This window comes from Ostrinia furnacalis, unplaced genomic scaffold, assembly GCF_004193835.3.
Source record: "Ostrinia furnacalis isolate ACB-3 unplaced genomic scaffold, ASM419383v2 OfSCF2432, whole genome shotgun sequence".
Taxonomy (NCBI): domain Eukaryota; kingdom Metazoa; phylum Arthropoda; class Insecta; order Lepidoptera; family Crambidae; genus Ostrinia; species Ostrinia furnacalis.
Genome location: NW_021132671.1, coordinates 112,867 through 130,914, shown reverse-complemented (window position 1 = coordinate 130,914; position 18,048 = coordinate 112,867). Strand labels below are relative to the sequence as shown.

General features: G+C 37.8%; 1 protein-coding gene and 1 non-coding gene across 4 annotated transcripts in view; both read right to left on the bottom strand.

Annotated features, from left to right (window-relative positions):
* Positions 1 to 15,567, bottom strand: part of LOC114355611 (paramyosin) — a 31,596-nt gene extending 16,029 nt beyond the window's left edge. The window contains exons 1-6 of one of the 3 annotated variants that reach the window (XM_028308553.1): positions 15,473 to 15,567; positions 9,006 to 9,194; positions 5,795 to 6,034; positions 5,331 to 5,343; positions 3,650 to 3,774; positions 1,668 to 1,851 (exon numbers count right to left, since the gene is read on the bottom strand). In XM_028308553.1, the coding sequence (XP_028164354.1) occupies positions 1,668 to 1,851; positions 3,650 to 3,774; positions 5,331 to 5,343; positions 5,795 to 6,034; positions 9,006 to 9,194; positions 15,473 to 15,478 (757 nt within the window). In that variant the 5' untranslated portion in view covers positions 15,479 to 15,567. Of the gene's footprint in view, positions 1 to 1,667; positions 1,852 to 3,649; positions 3,775 to 5,330; positions 5,344 to 5,794; positions 6,035 to 6,791; positions 6,818 to 9,005; positions 9,195 to 11,379; positions 11,407 to 15,472 lie in introns of those variants that run through there. The other 2 variants (XM_028308554.1, XM_028308555.1) reach the window with 2 other exon arrangements.
* On the bottom strand, positions 561 to 634 carry TRNAI-AAU (transfer RNA isoleucine (anticodon AAU)). The gene has a single exon. It is a non-coding gene; the product is annotated as a tRNA-Ile (tRNA).
* Positions 15,568 to 18,048: the final 2,481 nt, after the last annotated feature.

Sequence of the window (18,048 nt, the reverse complement as noted above, 5' to 3'; positions counted from 1 at the left end):
CCTGTTTCAAAAACCGGGATAAAAACTATCCTATGTTCTTTCCCGGGACTCAAACTATCTCTATGCCAAATTTCATCAAAATCGGTTGCGAGGTTTAAGCGGGAAAGCGTAACAGACAGACAGACAGACAGACAGACAGACAGACAGACAGAGTTACTTTCGCATTTATAATATTAGTTGGGATACAGGGTGTTAGGTAAATGGGTATATGAGCCGACACTGCATATAAATGGTATGGTGAAGACAGAAATTTGAGATCATCATTTTAATTTTTTAAATGTTCATACAATATAAAATTTATAAAATCAGATTTGTATGAAGAAGATTGAAATAATTAAAATTATGATATCAATTTTCTGACTTCACCATACCATTTACATGCATATGTTAACATGGGCTAGTGTCGGCTCATATACCCATTTACCTAACACCGACAGATACATAATAAGAATGCGTAGGTATGTAGTGGACCATACAAAAATATAGGAATCTGAAACTTATTTAAATTTTAATCATATTTTTTTATGTTTATAGGTTTCCCTGCTGCCATAAAAAAAGATTGGCCCATGAGGGGATCGAACCCGCGACCTTCGCGTTATTAGCACGACGCTCTAACCAACTGAGCTAATGGGCCGATGAAAGTCTTGGCGAAATTTTGCAATTTTAAGCATTCGTAGTTTTAAGATATGAAAAATAAGTGTTTCATTAAAATTTTTGTAGGTATAGATAAAGAAAGTTGCCTCTGAGAGAGGGTGATGTGCAGGTACGCTAATTGGTATCCGTCCTCCATGGAAATTATTTTTAATTATATTTGAAGTAACGAAACAACTTTTCATACAGAAAAATTATTGTATGATTGAATTAAGCGGATGACGCGATTTAATTAATCGATTCTAAATTGTTTTTTTTTTAATACGCATCCCAATGTTTTATGCACAAAACAGCTGACGATCGGGTAACTTTTTTATAGGACCGATGGATCCAACAGTGATCTTATGTTTATTATAATGTAGAAAAAAAAACGCTTAGGCTGGTTTTACAGTGTAATTGATCGTCGGCTCTAACAGATCAACACGTTCATGAGACACGTTGATGACTAGACCTAAAACAATCTTTACTTTAACAGCATTTTTGTGTTTCGACAGTGAGGTAATAAGACAGCCATTTCACCTTCGTTAAACATCCGTTTTTTGACGGACTGCGGCCCGATTTTTTCTTCGGATTTTGGTTTATAATGAACGTGTGTACTGTACATACATCGGACATAGGTCCGGCGAGAAAACTGACAGCAAACAAAGGAAATCCGTTTTTTGATGGTCCGTTGTCCGGTGAAAAAACGGATGTCTACAAACGGCCTTCTTCCATTCTTCAGGCCAATAGCTTCCTCGTTATAAATTAAAACAAAACCTCTTCTTACCATACATGCTCCCTGGTTTAGGGTGGTTCTAAGTCCACCTAGCTAGCTAACACCATCTTACCTAAATCTGTCGCTATAACAACAATCTTAACATCATTGTTGTGTTCCGGCAGTTGAAGGTAGGACAGCCAGCTGTTCCTCAGTGGTTGAGAATTCTGGGTGTAGCTGGCTTCACCTTCAGCCTGATTAGGAATTCTCGACTGTTGCACGCCAAGAGCTTCCTCGTAGTAAAAAGGAAAAACTGCCTTACCATACATGCTCCCTGGTATGTACTCCTGCCGGCGCTCCTCTCTTGGCTTCTTGAAGGCAGCCACCTCGCTCCCGACCATCTTCTGCACGTTCCTCGTGAGGCGGTCGAACCTGTCCATCTCTCTGAGGAGCAGCTCGTTGCGTTCCCCGAGCTCTTTCACGTCTGCTTCGGTAAGGGTGGTTTTCTGGAAAAATGTTCACAAAGTTAAATATAGAAAATCATTGGGGTAGGCCTATGTGCAGCAGAGATAGATGTGTTAAGAAATACACTCGCGAGCAAAACTATGGAATCACTTACATGAAGTTGTTTCCACGCGAACTTGTGTACTAACGAATTTGTTAGTAACAAAAAAAGTGGCACCATTTTAAAGATTAAACTTTTATCTTTAAATTGATACCAAATTCATTTAAATCACACCAGTATTTAAAAAGATATCCCGGCTGATGTGAAGAAGTAACGAAAAAGACATGTATGAACTGTTTGATACGTCGTGAGTTGCGGCCTATTTACCCCCTATAAAAGCACGCGTTTTCGGATTTTTGCTTTCACACGTTGATTCATACACATCTCCGCTTCTTTTGACACTTTACCTGGGATTCTACACTTTCAGAAGCAGCACAAATCGTTGCACTATTGCAAGAAGGGCTCAGCCAGCGGGCTGTCGCACGTCAGCGCCACATAAGCCAGTCCTGGGTTTCGAAAGTTTTAAGACGCTTTCGGGAGACTGGTGGCTTTATCCCGAGACCAAGTTCTGAACAGCGCCGGCGCATATCGCAGAGGGAAGACCGTTTTTTCATGTCAACCTCTCTATGAAATCGTCATTTGACTGGAATCGACATCCAGTAAGAGCTCAGAAATGTTCGTAGGATAGCTGTTAGCGAGTAGACAGTTTGTCTAAGACATAAGCAATAGAATTTAACTCCAAAAAGGCCTGCCACAGGCTCGAAACTGACGGCAGGTCACCGATAAGCACCCTTTCAATTTGCTCGTACACATCTCGATTGGAAGGCGAGTAATGGAGGCGAGTTCTGTTCTCCGATGAATGCAAACTGTGTTTGCAGGGCAGCAGTCGAAGAGGTCGGGTTTATAGGCGGCCTGAGGAGCGATTTGTGCAGTGCTGGTTCGCTGAAACAGTGGCTTATGGGGGTGGCTTGCTCGACTTAACATCGAGATGTGTACGAGCAAATTGAAAGCGTGCTTATCGGTGACCTGCCGTCAGTTTCGAGCCTGTGGCAGGCCTTTTTGGAGTCAAATTCTATTGCTTATATCTTAGACGAACTGTCCACTCGCTAACAGCTATCTTACGAACATTTCTGAGCTCTTGATGGACATCGATTCCAGTCAAATGACGATTTCATAGAGAGGTTGACATGAAAAAACGGTCTTCCCTCTGCGATGTGCGCCGGCGCTGTTCAGAACTTGGTCTCGGGATAAAGCCACCAGTCTCCCGAAAGCGTCTTAAAACTTTCGAAACCCAGGACTGGCTTATGTGGCGCTGACGTGCGACAGCCCGCTGGCTGAGCCCTTCTTGCAATAGTGCAACGATTTGTGCTGCTTCTGAAGGTGTAAAATCCCAGGTAAAGTGTCAAAAGAAGCGGAGATGTGTATGAATCAACGTGTGAAAGCAAAAATCCGAAAACGCGTGCTTTTATAGGGGGTAAATAGGCCGCAACTCGCGACGTATCAAACAGTTCATACATGTCTTTTTCGTTACTTCTTCACATCAGCCGGGATATCTTTTTAAATACTGGTGTGATTTAAATGAATTTGGTATCAATTTAAAGATAAAAGTTTAATCTTTAAAATGGTGCCACTTTTTTTGTTCCTAACAAATTCGTTAGTACACAAGATCGCGTGGAAACAACTTCATGTAAGTGATTCCATACTTTTGCTCGCGAGTGTATTTTAAAAACTCTTCTGATGGATCTTATTTAAGCTTGGAAGCTTAGTCTATCATGGGAACGTGACAAAATGAAAAGTACCTTTTGTATCTCCAGCAACCTCGCCCGAGAGTCCCGGATAATACGAGCACTCTTCCTGGTGTCGTTGTGGATATCCCGGATTTGCCTCGTCAACGGGTCGTCTATATCCAGGCCGAGAGGAGAACCTAGGGTGAAAATTAAATAAAGTAACCAGTGCAATTTTATTGACTTTATAAACCATGTTTTTAACCCCTGACGAAACGACTGAAAAATCTGAATAAAGGGTCTGACTTACATAAGCGGTACCCTGACGCGACATTATGGGTTTAAAATATTATTTGTTAGTTTTTAGAGTTTATTTTTTGTGTCGGGGCTCTTTTAATTTTTAATTTGTTATGTAATTCATGCTTCTTGAAGTAATAAATCCTTATTTTTTTTATGTTACAGTAGGTATTCTATTATTCTCTTCTTTTTTCTTGAGTGAATAATAAAAATACACCTACGAGTATCTACCTAAACGCAATGGTGTGGCGAGGAGATTGTTGTATCGTAAATTATGACAATAATGTTAATTTAATTTGATAATGACAAGTTCATAACACATACATAATACCTCTATGGATTATTATAATTCGGAATGGCTGGCGCTATTTTAATCTAATATCAATAGCTAAGTTCAGCTTTTATTAAGCAAATTGCTACACTCTCTGCCGGCGGCATATCTACCTATTTATAATATTACTTCAAGTTACTCAGTTAAACAAAACTCAAGTTAATCCTTTGAGAGTTAAGCTAACAAAATGAGGTAGCTCCTGTATGCAACTTTAAACTAAGATTACAAAACTAAGTATGCCAATGTTTTTCATTTTCTACCAAACAGAAACGATTTTTCTACTTACATAAAACAATACGGGAAATCTAGTAGTTATAGGATACAAGGAAAATGCAAGACTCTAGGTAGAGACCAAAACATAATTACATCTACTGGCCAAACTTGTGCGAGCGCCACCGCACAATGGGTGCTCACCAAAACCCATCTACGTTGTACCGCACAGATTAATTAAAATTTGTCAAAAGGGACCATTTGACTGGTATTAATATGAAAGTCCTGTCCGTGCACCAACGTCAGCTTCCATAGAATAATTTCGTTGTAATTAACATCAACTCAAGCTACTGCGAAGTGAAACAATATAGTCGGGCTAGTCAAAGGCGAAGGAATTATTAATACATGTGGGCGCTCTTTGAACAAACGATACCAACAATGTACAGGTAAAGCCTTAGGCACACCGGTGGGCATAGTGCGTCATGAGTGACGTCACTCGAGTCGAGAAGTTTGTCTTATGAAGTGCAAGGTTTTTAAAAGCTAAACATCAAGAACAAAATATTAATTGCAATTCCGTGGAAAATTCAATCGAATCAAACTCAAATGGGATAAAAAATCTGTGTGAGACGAATTGAAGTTTCGAATCTACAGTGTAGATTCTTCACTAATATTATAAAGATGAAAGATTGATTGTCTATTTGTTTGTTTGAAATGAATAGGCTTCGAAAATACTGGACCGATTTGAGAAATACCCGAATGTCCATGCCCCCGGTGTATCAAAGGGTTTACAAAATATTATCTCAAACAAAGGACAATTTAATTCAAAACAAAGAAAACGTCCACAAGATGAAACTACAAAGTCCAAACTACTACTACGTTTGGATGCAACGTGTAATCGGAAACCACAAATTTACTTACATGACCGGGATTTCTGGAATGGGAGAAAATAAATATTTTATTTTATTACATATTTTTCTGAGAAAAGCTCTAGAAAAGATAGCAATTTGTGGGTACGGGGAATAAGACATAATTTTGATTTACAATTTCTTTTCCCAGAGGTTTCCTGCTGAAGAATGACGTCGCGAATAAGGTGCAAACATTACAAGACTAGAATAAAAATCGTCGCAATACGACCGTTACTCGTACAGATAGTAAAAGAATTTACAAATGAATATTATTATCTTTGCATTCATTTAGATTTGTTCATTAAGCCATTTCATCAAAATAACAGCATAGGAACAATGTCCCGTCTATTTTTAAAGTATTAAAAAATACCGTCTATCCTACAGGATATTTTCTGTCTATCGTCTAGATTGATCGGCTTGAATATTTTAATAAATGAAGTTAGTGACAAAACATTTCTATATATCAAATCAGCTTACTTTGGGCCCATAAGTGCGGCCACAACATTTGCCGGCTTCCTGCTTTCTGCTGGCATGGCCTCTCTCTTGGTCATGGTGCTGACCAGCCATCTTGGCGCATCTCCTCAGCCCCTCCTTGACGGGGCTCGCCGATTGTCGGTTCATGTCTTCGGAACTGCCACTGATGGAAGGCCTGTCGTCCCCTGTGGATCTTTTGTCTACAAACAACTGTTTGAGCTCGGGTCCATTTTGTTGCACAGGCTAAAAGAAAAAAGGGTAAATAAGATAAGATAATCATTCATTGTGTTTTCTGTGTAAGTAGGTACATTGGGAAACACTCAGCAGGAACTGTTCTGCTACTATACCTACATTATAGTTAAAGAATTAAGTCCATGACTGTATAGTTGACTTTTATTTGCCTACGGCTTTTAAGAATATGTTTTTGGTATACCTTAAGATCATACGAGGTAAGTTCAGAAAATAACGCGAAATTTCGTTTATTAAGAAAAGTATTAATTATTTGTCTACATTTATTATGGTCCCTAATAAGAAAATAGTCCCTATTAGATTATAATGATAAGAGTGCTTAACCCCGCAATCTACAAAAAGGTTCATTAAAGTAATCGGATTATAATATTTATCTTGAGTCAGATACTAAAAACAACTCCATCGTCATTAGCAAAATTACAAAGAAAAAAAAAGATACTTAATACCCTCACCTGATGAAATATTCCATCAAAATCCGCCTAACAGGGATTAGCGAATAAATACATCGTTAAAATATGAGAAGGCGTTATGAAGAACTTTGCAAAACAAACTCTATTTCGCATCTTTAAAGGCGCGTTCACACGAGCGATTTCACGAGGGGGGCCAAATCGCAACATGCACGCAGCGACTGTGCACTGCTGTGTGCACTGCTGTGCACTGCCCACTTGCGCAGCGTCTTACTTCTCAGCAATTTCGTGGAGTACCTACACACAGGGTGCACGTAGTGGAATGTAGGTAGGTGCGAAAATACCTCAAGGATGTCATAGCACACACTGCGATGCCGACGACGCTTGCTCCGCCGATAAATCGCTCATGAGCAGGCGCCCTAAGTGAGACCCCTGTTTAAAAATAAAGGCGGAACTCAACAAAGTAACGTCTACAGAAGATGTACATTTACTAATAGGTTGATACATTTCTTTTACACGAAATTCCTTGAAATCGGAATGTTGCCTGAATTATTAATTTAGAACAAGTAAGAATAAAAAGAATTCTAATAACAAAGTGAAATTGCGTAAAATGTGCTTAACTGTTTTCTAAGAATTATTTTGGCTTTGAACATACGGGTAACCTTTAGAGTAGGCGCACACCGTTGATTTTTCGTCCGCCGATAGTTTAGTCGGGCAGTTAGTATGGGCATGTATGGGAGTGGGCACACTACACCGATTCGATTTGGCCGATTCTTCATACAAATTAAAATCGGGCACAACTATCGGCCAACTAAAAATCAACGGTGTGCGCCTACTCTTAAGCTTTTATTTCTGTGCTATAGATTGTGGCTTATCTAGAGGTTAAGCGGCTGAAGTAGCGATAGCCAAACTAATTTCACCAAGGCAGTTAAATGCAATGGTTCCGACCTACTTTATGTTGACATAGGGTAAAATTGGAAACACGGAGCCGCATGGGCAATATACGAGTAGTGTGTCTATAATTGTTATTAATATTGCCTATTAAGAGAAGAGATATTTCATGCTGACAAAAAGTTGTCTACTTCATACAAAATTCCTTTGATCTTTAGCGGTCCCGCGCACTAGGCAGTCAGACAGCCGCAGCCTGGGTGTGGCAGCAGCCAATCCGGTATATGAACACGCTTGGCTGCCTAGTGCGCGGGCTTCCATTAGGGTTTCTGCTCGAGCTTTCTCGAACTCGAGAAAACTCGAGAAATTTGGCTTCATTCGAAACGAGAAAAAAATTACCGGAGCTCGAGAATTCTCGAGTTTCGATTTTGAAGCTTTAATATTCTTGAAAGCCTATTTTCTTAGACAAAAGTAAGTGTTTAATTATTAAATAGGTTAACGGTGCGTTTAGACTGGCCTAGTCTTTCCTTTTTTTAACTAATTTGATTTGCAAGTAATGATCTTAACCGAAACTAATAATGATCACCTACGAGTATGCTATATTTTAATAAGTTTGTATAACTGACTGATTTAAAGACTGATTTTTTTTATTAATATCTGTTAGTTTAGGTACCTACTCGTAAATACGTTTATTATTCAAGTTTAAATGTTTTTTTTGTTTGTAAATGCAGGTTTATTATCGTAATTTTTCAATTAATTTGGACTTGTGTTCTTTGGAAAACAAGTGATTCAATAGGCTAGTTGCCTAAAAAAATTTTTTTAGTCCGTAATGTTTAATATCAAAAAATATTGGACACATATAATGTTATTTGTCAATCTAACAAATAATTACATAGTTATGGTGCGTTGAAGTTGCGCACGACGTCACAACGTGCGGCATTTTTAAGCATGCGGTGACGTCACGGGCCTCTTCTTATGAACTTTGGGGCGCTATATCTCTTTAAATTTTCATTAGTTTGAAAAAGTGAAAAATACGTGTAAAGTATTTTTTGATAAGTTAACTGACGGACTAATTAAAACTTTCCTTTTTGACCCAGGCAACATCCCCATTGGAGCTCCAGATATTTATGGTTATTAATCCTTAAACTACACGCGACTTTTTGACTTTTGTTCCTTTAGTTAATTACTAAGTTATAATTATCCTACTAATATTATAAATGCGAAAGTTTGTGTGGATGTCTGGATGTTTGTTACTCTTTCACGCAAAAACTACTGAACGGATTTTGTTGAAACTTTACAGTATCATTGATTATAACCCAGACACATTATAACATTAATAAAAACCCGTGTTTTTTATTAAATTTTAACCGATTTCAAAAACCCGTGTTTTTTATTAAATTTTAACCGATTTCAATAGTTTTGATTAAAAGACTTGAGACCCGAGAAAACTCGAGACTTTGGCCTCGAGAATTCCCGAAACTCGAGAAAAAAAATAAGTCAAGAAATCAGAAACCCTAGCTTCCATACACTGTTATAATTATATTGGCTCCCGCAGCCAGGTTGTCTAGTGCGCGGGAGACCTTAGGCGGCCAAGAATGAACGTTCTTATAGTGCTATAGCTAAATCACATTTTTTTCTTAAGACTCTAATTAAATTATATGAATACTCACAAGATGCGTCTCTGAAATGGAATGGCCGTCTCTTGGCGACTTGCCTATCAGTTCGTTGGCTCGGCCCCTCTTCAGGACTTGCTTGTCAGAAGGTATATCTGGAGAGCTGATGGTCTGGTCCACTGAAGAGATGCTCCTCGGAGATTGCTCGACTCGAGTACCCACGCGTGTTTTGGGTAGTTTCACTGACTAGAAAAGAAATAAACCATACAGTGTGTTTTGAATAGGGCTAGCGATAATACTATAAGGCGATGTTATTATGTCAATTTTATCGACAAAAATGCCCCCATATGTGGGCCTACCCCCTTCTCTTGGAATGGGGGGGGGCTTAATTTTTTTTTATGTAACTCTACACAAAAATATTATTTATTTCTTATGTGCTCGTCAAAACAAATTTTTTGACAAAATCTAAAATTCATTTACTTTTTTTTAAGTTTTTTTTTTGTCATTATTTTTCATTTTTATTTAATGATACCTACATATTATTGGCTTACAAATGCATTTATTTATTTATCTGTTAGATGGGCACATAAGAAATACAAACAATTTTTGTGTAGAGTCACATCCTTCTTCCTCGGTCACTGATGAGGATCGCGACCACAGATAGTGTTCCTCCACAGACTGCGGTCATAAGCCCATGGGCCCACATAAAATATTATGGGGGCATTTTTGTCGATAAAATTGACATCACATTAACATTGCTTAAAATTATTGATAGCCCTATCCCAAACACACTGTATAGATGACCCACGCTGAACTGTCCCACCAAACTCAATGACAGGGGGGCGCTACCATCGTTCAACTATATGGTTTCCAACATGGCAAAAATCTGAACCAGCGATCCGGTATTGACGGTGGCGCCCCACTGTCAATGTCATCGACAGGACAGTCCAGTATTTTGGAACTATATCTAGCGTTTAACTCAGTCAGTTCCAGAGGTATGAGAGCGGCACAGGAGGGGTGGCATCTACATATTATGACAAAGCATACAAAACTGAAGTCTTGCTGACGTTTGACATCAACAAAAACACCCTCTCTTGCCGCTCCCATTCCTCAGGCACTGGCAGAGTTATTCGTTAGTCCTATAGATTATTACTGAACACATTTTTTGAAGTTGAGAATCTTCGGCGCTATCATTACAGTCCGTACAAAAAAAAATTTAAATCATCGATTGTAAAACATTTTAATATGACGCAGATTAGTTTAAAATTTTAAATACTCCTTTATTATAATAATATTTAAAGTTTAATCTGTATATTTTTCTCCATATCAAGAACAAATCCTTTGAGAAGTTGTTAGTTAACATAATTAATCCTTTCAATTTTAACCAATACTCTTGGTAGCCCAGCAAGCACTTCGCTGTTTGTGAAAAAACCACGTTAGCATAAGCCCGCCTACTCCCCTCTATATGCTCTATCAAGCAGAAACGGAAGGCTCTAGGCATTTCCTAGAGTGCATTCCGAGCATGAGCTTTACTTTATAAGCTCCCTGAACCAACAGAGCCTGCAACATATTACATAGCTCACTGTTGTAGTAAGTAGGTACATAAATAAATAAATATCCTTGGACATTTTTACACTACGCCTCTAGTACCAAACTAAGCAAAGCTTGTACTATATGTAGATAGGTACAAGACAACGGATATAAACATCCTAGGTACTTCCTACTAATATTATAAATGCGAAAGTTAGGATGTCTGGATGGATGTTTGTTACTCTTTCACGCAAAAACTACTGAACGGATTTTGATGAAACTTTACAGTATTATTCTTTATAACCCAGAATAACATATAGGCTATAATTTATGACGATCTGTGACAAACTAAATTTCACGCAGGTGAAGTCGCGGGCAAAAGCTACTACCTACTTAATTTTTTTTTGTAAATACATACAAACAAATACGTTCATGCACACAAATGTTTGTACTGAGCGGGAATCGAACCCGCGACCTCTCGGCATAGTAGTCCATTTCGAAGCACTACACCAAACGGCCGACGAAGACATAATTATGTATTAGTGTGTTGTAGATACATAGTAATGCGTCAAAGTCAAAATATTTATAAAATTTCGTGATTTCAGGCAAGGTGGCCTCCATCAATTTAACTGGACACCGTGATACCCTTAGTTAGCTTAAAAATGTGCTCATATTCGCAAAATTAATTAACAGCTTTGTCTACTTTTTCAGACATGTAGTTAATCAAAGAACATGAGTGGTGATAAAAAATATGCTCTCAATCACAAACAGTTGACAGATAAATGTGGTGCGTAATTGAAAGTTAGAATACACATAATACACATTGAAGAACGGCCATCATCTTTGATAAATTAATCATAATATTACTAACATAATAACAATTTAATGTTTAGCTACTTACATTTTTTGGTTACAGTTTGACAGCTTGTAAGCCTACGAGAATTATATTATTGTTTAGATTGGATAGTGTTGCTATACCTAACTACGAGTACAAACTTGAAAAGGCGCCACATGCTTGTTGGGATATGGTATGGCCCTAGCTCAAACGGTAAGAAAACGAAAAATGTCTATTTTGTTGTAGCTGCTAATAAATATAATAAGTTTCACATTAAAATCACTAATTAGTTCATATAAATTAAATATTCTAATTATAAGGACCTGATTTCTTAATAAAAAACACGGATAGCACACAATCACTAATAATTAATATTTACGGCTTAGACTTTCGTCCGCAATTTCAAAAACATGTCTGCGCGCAGGCAGGAAGTGATGAAAATAGGGAAAAGGTCGATTTAAGCCGGCATAAGCGGATTAACTGGCAGCAGCTATTTGGCCGCTGATGCAAATGGTTTTTAAACCAGCCCTCCGACATACTGAAGGCTAAAAAGTAGTCGCATTACTTTTTTCACGCGAATATTAGTTTATTCGCACTGTTTAAGAGTGTTTATTTATTAAGGCTAGGATTTACCGCCTCGATGCCGTGCATTCGTTTACCTCAGCCCCCGCACACCTCGCACTGACACTCGCGCTGACACTCGCGCGACGCGATGACGCCACAGTGTAAAAACAAGCCGTAAGTTGGATTAAACCGTAACCTTCAAATAGTGAATAAATAAATAATAAAATTAAATATCCTTCGACATAATATTTTAACACTGCGCCTCTAGTCTCAAACTAAGCAAAGCTTGTACTATGGGATATGAACATACTTAAATAACATAACATAAATAAATACATTCATATTATGGTTAGAAAACACCCAGCCCGAAACAAACATTATTATAATGTTCATGCACACAAATGTTTGTCAATCAATAATGTCAAATAAAGATGATAATATTAAGTCAAACAAATACATTTTACCGACAAAATAGTAAGTATAGCCTGACCAGGAACATAAAAACCCTGGCATAGAGGCGCTTCAATTGCATTTGATAGTGCAACACTGAGTACAGTCGTACATGTGTTAAATTAATAGGCTAATTTTTTGGATTTTTGTCGGTATGAAAAATTAATTTGTTCGAAAATTGCTGAATTTTGAGCGAAAGTGGCGGCGAATTTTTGCTAAAACAAAACTGTAATAATGTTCCAGTCTCCAAATTTACCGGAAATGGCTGTGTATGACTAGTTTCTATTTCCGTGAATAAAAATAACTTTAAAGGGTCATCGTTTTACAGACATAAGTGACATTAAACACGCGTCGCCGATCGATGTAAAGGCTATCTCAAAGATCGACTTTGAGAAGTATTTTGAGAATTGGAAGAAGCGCTAACACACGTGTATAATGTATAATATCGACTATTTTAAAAGTTTAAATACTAATGTAGATCAATAAATAAATACTTTTCTGAAAAAACGAAAATTCCCGTTATTTTTTAACAGACTATGTACATACATAGGGTTGCCAGGTCCAAAAACACAAAAGCCGGACTTTGTGCTTCATTTAGCCGGACATTTTACTTTAAAATTAGTGTCATAGCTCACGAAGTACTATCATCATCGGTTGCCCAGCGCTTGATATTATTCCGTAGCTCGGCTTTCTTTCGCATAAAAAGCCTAACAAAAGCCAGACAGGCTGGACAAGACAATATTTGGCCAGACAAGACCGTAAAAAGCCAAACATGTCCGGCTAAAACTGGTAAACCCGATACATATATGTATAAATGATCTCATATTAATCACATTTACCAAATCATAATTATTTCATAATAACCGGTAATTATTCATAATTTTTATCACATTTACCGTAACATATAAATCAGGAGGACAAGTCATAATATAAATATTGTTCTTTATTTGACGCTTTCTTTGGAATAGTTAGGTGGCATTTAAAAGAAGGCGAATTAGTATATTAGAACTTTAGAAGCCTCTTAATATTCCCGTGGCTTAGTTTTAAAATCAAAGGTTAGATACCGTGGAAAAATAATAATAATAAACTAATTTATTTCTGTATAAAAACAGCCTAAAATATTATTATATCTGCGGCTTGACTCATAATTTCCCATAAATAAATTAATTTTAACTCATTGGTTTTATCTGATATTTGGAAAATGTACTATGTATCATGCATGATTGAAAATTCTTAGCTTTCTCCAGTAATACTGATATTATTATACTGTGACTCGCCACCCGCCAGACAGAGGCGATTTTGTCAAAAATATTGACAAATCGCGAACTGTCACAGGAATAAAACTGACACGCGTCCGTCCTCCGTAAGCGCCACCGCGCGACTGATTGAGATTGTCCAAGCCGTCATGGCCGATTTTTCCACATTTTTTCAACATAGTAACTAAATAAGACGCAATAACAAAATTTTGAAAAGTTGTCGACCTAGAAAATACAAAGTCCTATCTACTAGTATATAGTTTAAGTGTAAAATGTTAAAAATGAATATATGAGAGTAAAACAAAAAAGCCGTCGACGTACTTCTTTGGGATTTTTTTTTATCGGACAAACTATGCAATATCGTGTTTTGGAAAAGTTGTCGCCCTAGTTAAAGACATTAACTTACTCCTACAATTTTTTGTTTGCTAAAATATCTTTTCATTTAGAAACTATCTGCAAACAAAATCGGTCAAATATCGACAATTTGGGAAATCATGGCCTTAAGTTCAAAACGCCACCAACAGATGGCGCTGTACGTTATTAACACGCGCAAGCGAAGAATTTTTTGGCCCATACATAATATTATATGGGTGACTACAAAGTGCACGTTGCTTAAATTTTGAGGTTGAGAGCCATCTGCGCTCACCTATTGTCCGTTGAAGCTGAAAAAGCCGCTCACGGCTATCAGCATAGTCCGTCTCAATAAAATACAGAGTGCATTTTTGAACAACATCAATACGTCTTGTCTTAGTACAATACTATTGTGGTTTTATTTGAGTTAACCCTTTACTACATTTCAGAACATCGCAAGTTCAGTATGTTAACACACACAAAATATTTTGTGGTATTCATATGTTTTGTTTGTCACCTATTAATTTTAGGTGGTTACTGAGTGTGGCTAGCTATTTCTGGGATACTGCTACTGCTCACTGCTTTGTCCACGTGGAAATCTGTCGTCGTGGATACGGGACTATTCCCACCTCTCGTTCCCACCGCTGCAACTCCTGTGTAGCCAGGATCTACAGTTTGACCGCCAATAAAAACCCAACCAGTGAAGGTTAAGTTCGGCCCGGGGAAAGTTAAGCCCGCAACGATATCTTCGTTGATGTGTAGGTTTCTTTACTCGAGGACCGTGACGATAGATACGTGTATTTTTGTTTGACTCATTCAATGAAAGTAAATACGTTTTCATTTCTTATCAAACATGTTCACCTTCAATGACCTTCCAGAAAGTACACAATAATATATTTTAAGAATAAATGACATTCAGTAAGACCATTTTATTGAGTTTAATTCATCCACTCAGCAATTTACCATACACTTTAAAACGTGTCACACATTATCTAGAATTAAACAGTAGGTAGCCCTTAGTAGCCTTTTATAATTTCTCTTGAATCACTCTACCTATTAAAAACCCGCATCAAAATCCGTTGCGTAGTTTTAAAGATCTAAGCGTACATAGGGACAGACAGCGAAAAGCGACTTTGTTTTACACTGTGTAGTGATAATCTAAGCGTGAATTACTGGCTACCTAAGTAAACTCCGACAAACTTTACTTCGACATTACGTTACTCCGACATTTCTGAATATCGACATGACTTTACTTCGACACTACACTACTCCGACAAAGGATATTCGCCTTTGTCTAAGCAGTGTAGTGTCGAAGTAAAGTCATGTCGATATTCAGTAGTGTCGGAGTAACGTAATGTCGAAGTAACGTTTGTCGGAGTTCAGTTTTTGAGCCCGTAATTAGCTTCAGATAATCGTTGTACTAAATGGATTCTGTTACCAATAGAGATAACGAAAATGTGTCTCTTAATTCGTAATTAAAACAAACAAATAGACTAAGTAAATAAAAGCAATTATTTCAATCAAAGGAATACTCTTACCTTCATCACAAATCTCTACATAAAAACACCAGAATCGAAAATACACGTTCACCAAATAAATAAAGCAAAAACTGACTAAATCATACCCGAAAACGAAAAATGTCATTCACTCATATGTCATAGTGTCATAAAATGTCAGTGATCATGGTTTTAAAACCTCTTTTGATTGTTGCTTATTTTTTTTGGGACCATGGGGTCCAAGAGCTCGTTCCTTTTTTAAGAAACTGGCAAACAGGCTTATAGATAACCCACGCTGAACTGTCCCACCAAACTCAATGACAGGGGGGCGCTACCATCGTTCAACTATATGGTTTCCAACATGGCAAAAATCGGAACCAGCGATCCGGTATTGACGGTGGCGCCCCACTGTCAATGTCATGCATAGGACAGTTCAGTATTTTGGAACTATAGGTACCGAGGTGACTGGTGACACTGGTGATCAAAAGGCTGGCAGTTATTTCGGTCAAAGAGTAAGCCTGGCCATACAACATGGCAATGCTGCCAGCCTTTTGGGCACCATTCCCGACTGCGGCGCTGGGGGTGATTTATTTTTTATTTTGTAAATCATCATCATCATCTCAGCTATAGGACGTCCACTGCTGAACATAGGCCTCCCCCAATGCTTTCCATTTTGCCCGGTTGGTAACCGCCTGCGTCCAGCGCCTTCCTGATACCTTTAATGATGTCGTCGGTTCACTCCACCTTGTGGATGGACGTTTAAAGGGGTGCACGGGCCATCTTTGTACTTAAGTATAAAAAACCTGCGACCGCTGAGACTGACTGCTCGATACGACCAATAAATAATCTTGACTGGAGGATGGGGGCGCGGAATTTTTTGTATGGTCGAAAGGGGGCGCGTCACTAATAAGTTTGGGAACCAATGCCGTAGACTATAGACTAAATCGGCCGATAGTTTGGTCGGCTTCCAATTTATATGAGGAATGGGTCGATACCATATCAGTGTAATGTGCGCACTTCCATATTACTGTTCATTGTGATCAACAGCCCGACCAAAGTTTCTCTGATCATTTTATTTTTACAAAATAGGTAGGTAGTTCTCTTTCAGAAAGAAAATATCTGAAGGTCCATAAATGGCAAGATCTAGTTTTACTGAAATGAAAGATTGATGTCAACTACCAGCGAGCGCCTTGAAGCCAAAGGAAGGGCAGCTCGGAGCAATTTCATAATAAAATTCCTTTGAGGATGGCCGCACCGGAAGTCTGTAATCAGTTTATAGAGATTGTCCCTTAGAAGGTGCACTATGCACGTTCAGCTAAAACATTCTAATATTAGATGCATTTCCCTTATAATGTTTGTGAGATTTAGTTACGACCTAACTTACGTATATCTAATTATCTAAATTGTTTTGTTTTTAACTTTTAACAAACACACAATTTCGGGACTGCAGGTGCTACCACCAATACCAATCTGGAAACATTAGGAGAGGCCTATGTTCAGCAGTAGACGTCCTGTGGATGAAATGATGATGATGACGATGATTGTTTTAAGTAATTCACTTGTTCTTTTGCCACCATTACATAGATAGATACATCTTGCCTGTGTAAAAGAAAATTGCCTATACACTGAATTTGCCGCCATCAATTTGGAAAATCATTTCAGACCATTTCAGGGTTTGATTCTACCTGTCTCGAGACAGTGAAATGAAGTGATTCTATTGATTCTATTAAGAATCATCAACAATCATGTTACATCATTTAATTTTGTTCTTCCAGGAAGATTCTGTCTCGTTCGTTCGTTTCAGCCGAAAGACGTCCACTGCTGGACAAAGGCCTTCCCCAAGGATTTCCACATTCTATCCCAACGTGGTATAATCTCGTAGTTACAGTCCTATACTACGGTAAGGTTTCATTTTATTACCGGACTATTCAACAGTGAAACCCTTTGGTGTTGCGAATCTGAAATAATCCTTCAGAAGGAGTAGCTTTCAGAACCCGTCCAGATGAAAAGTGATATTCTTTGGAAAAAAAATATTTTACATTTTTGTCAGTAATTTATTTATAGGTAATATTGAAACATCAATCTCATAAATATACTATAATTATTATAAATATGGAAACTGCTATACAAACTAATATTTTTCAATTCCTTATATTGTGAATCCTATGCAGCATCAAATCTTGCTGGAACTACCTTTGATTGACAATAGATGTAGTTATCAATACCGTGATCATAATAAAAAAACAGGATTTAATAATTTACGAAAGCCGTTATTATTGCCATCAAATGTAAGATGTACCTACCAAAGCAAAAGTTGTTTTCAAATATACCTTAGGTACGAGTACTTAACGTTGATGATCGTCATGTAAACACGATCGTTGTGTAAGTATATAGTGTCATTTGCTGCGCTATAAACTTATCAAGAGCACAAATGCAGTAAAACGTTATTGACATCGTATTGTTAGGTACATTAAGTCCAAAATGGCTCATATAAATCCGCTTCAGTTAGATAGAAGAAAACAGATAATGCGTTAACACAATTAGGACAGTTTAAAGGCTTCCACGTGTGAGGAAGGCAGTTCTTCAGCATTGTAGGTTGGGAGAAGGTGGAGTGACAT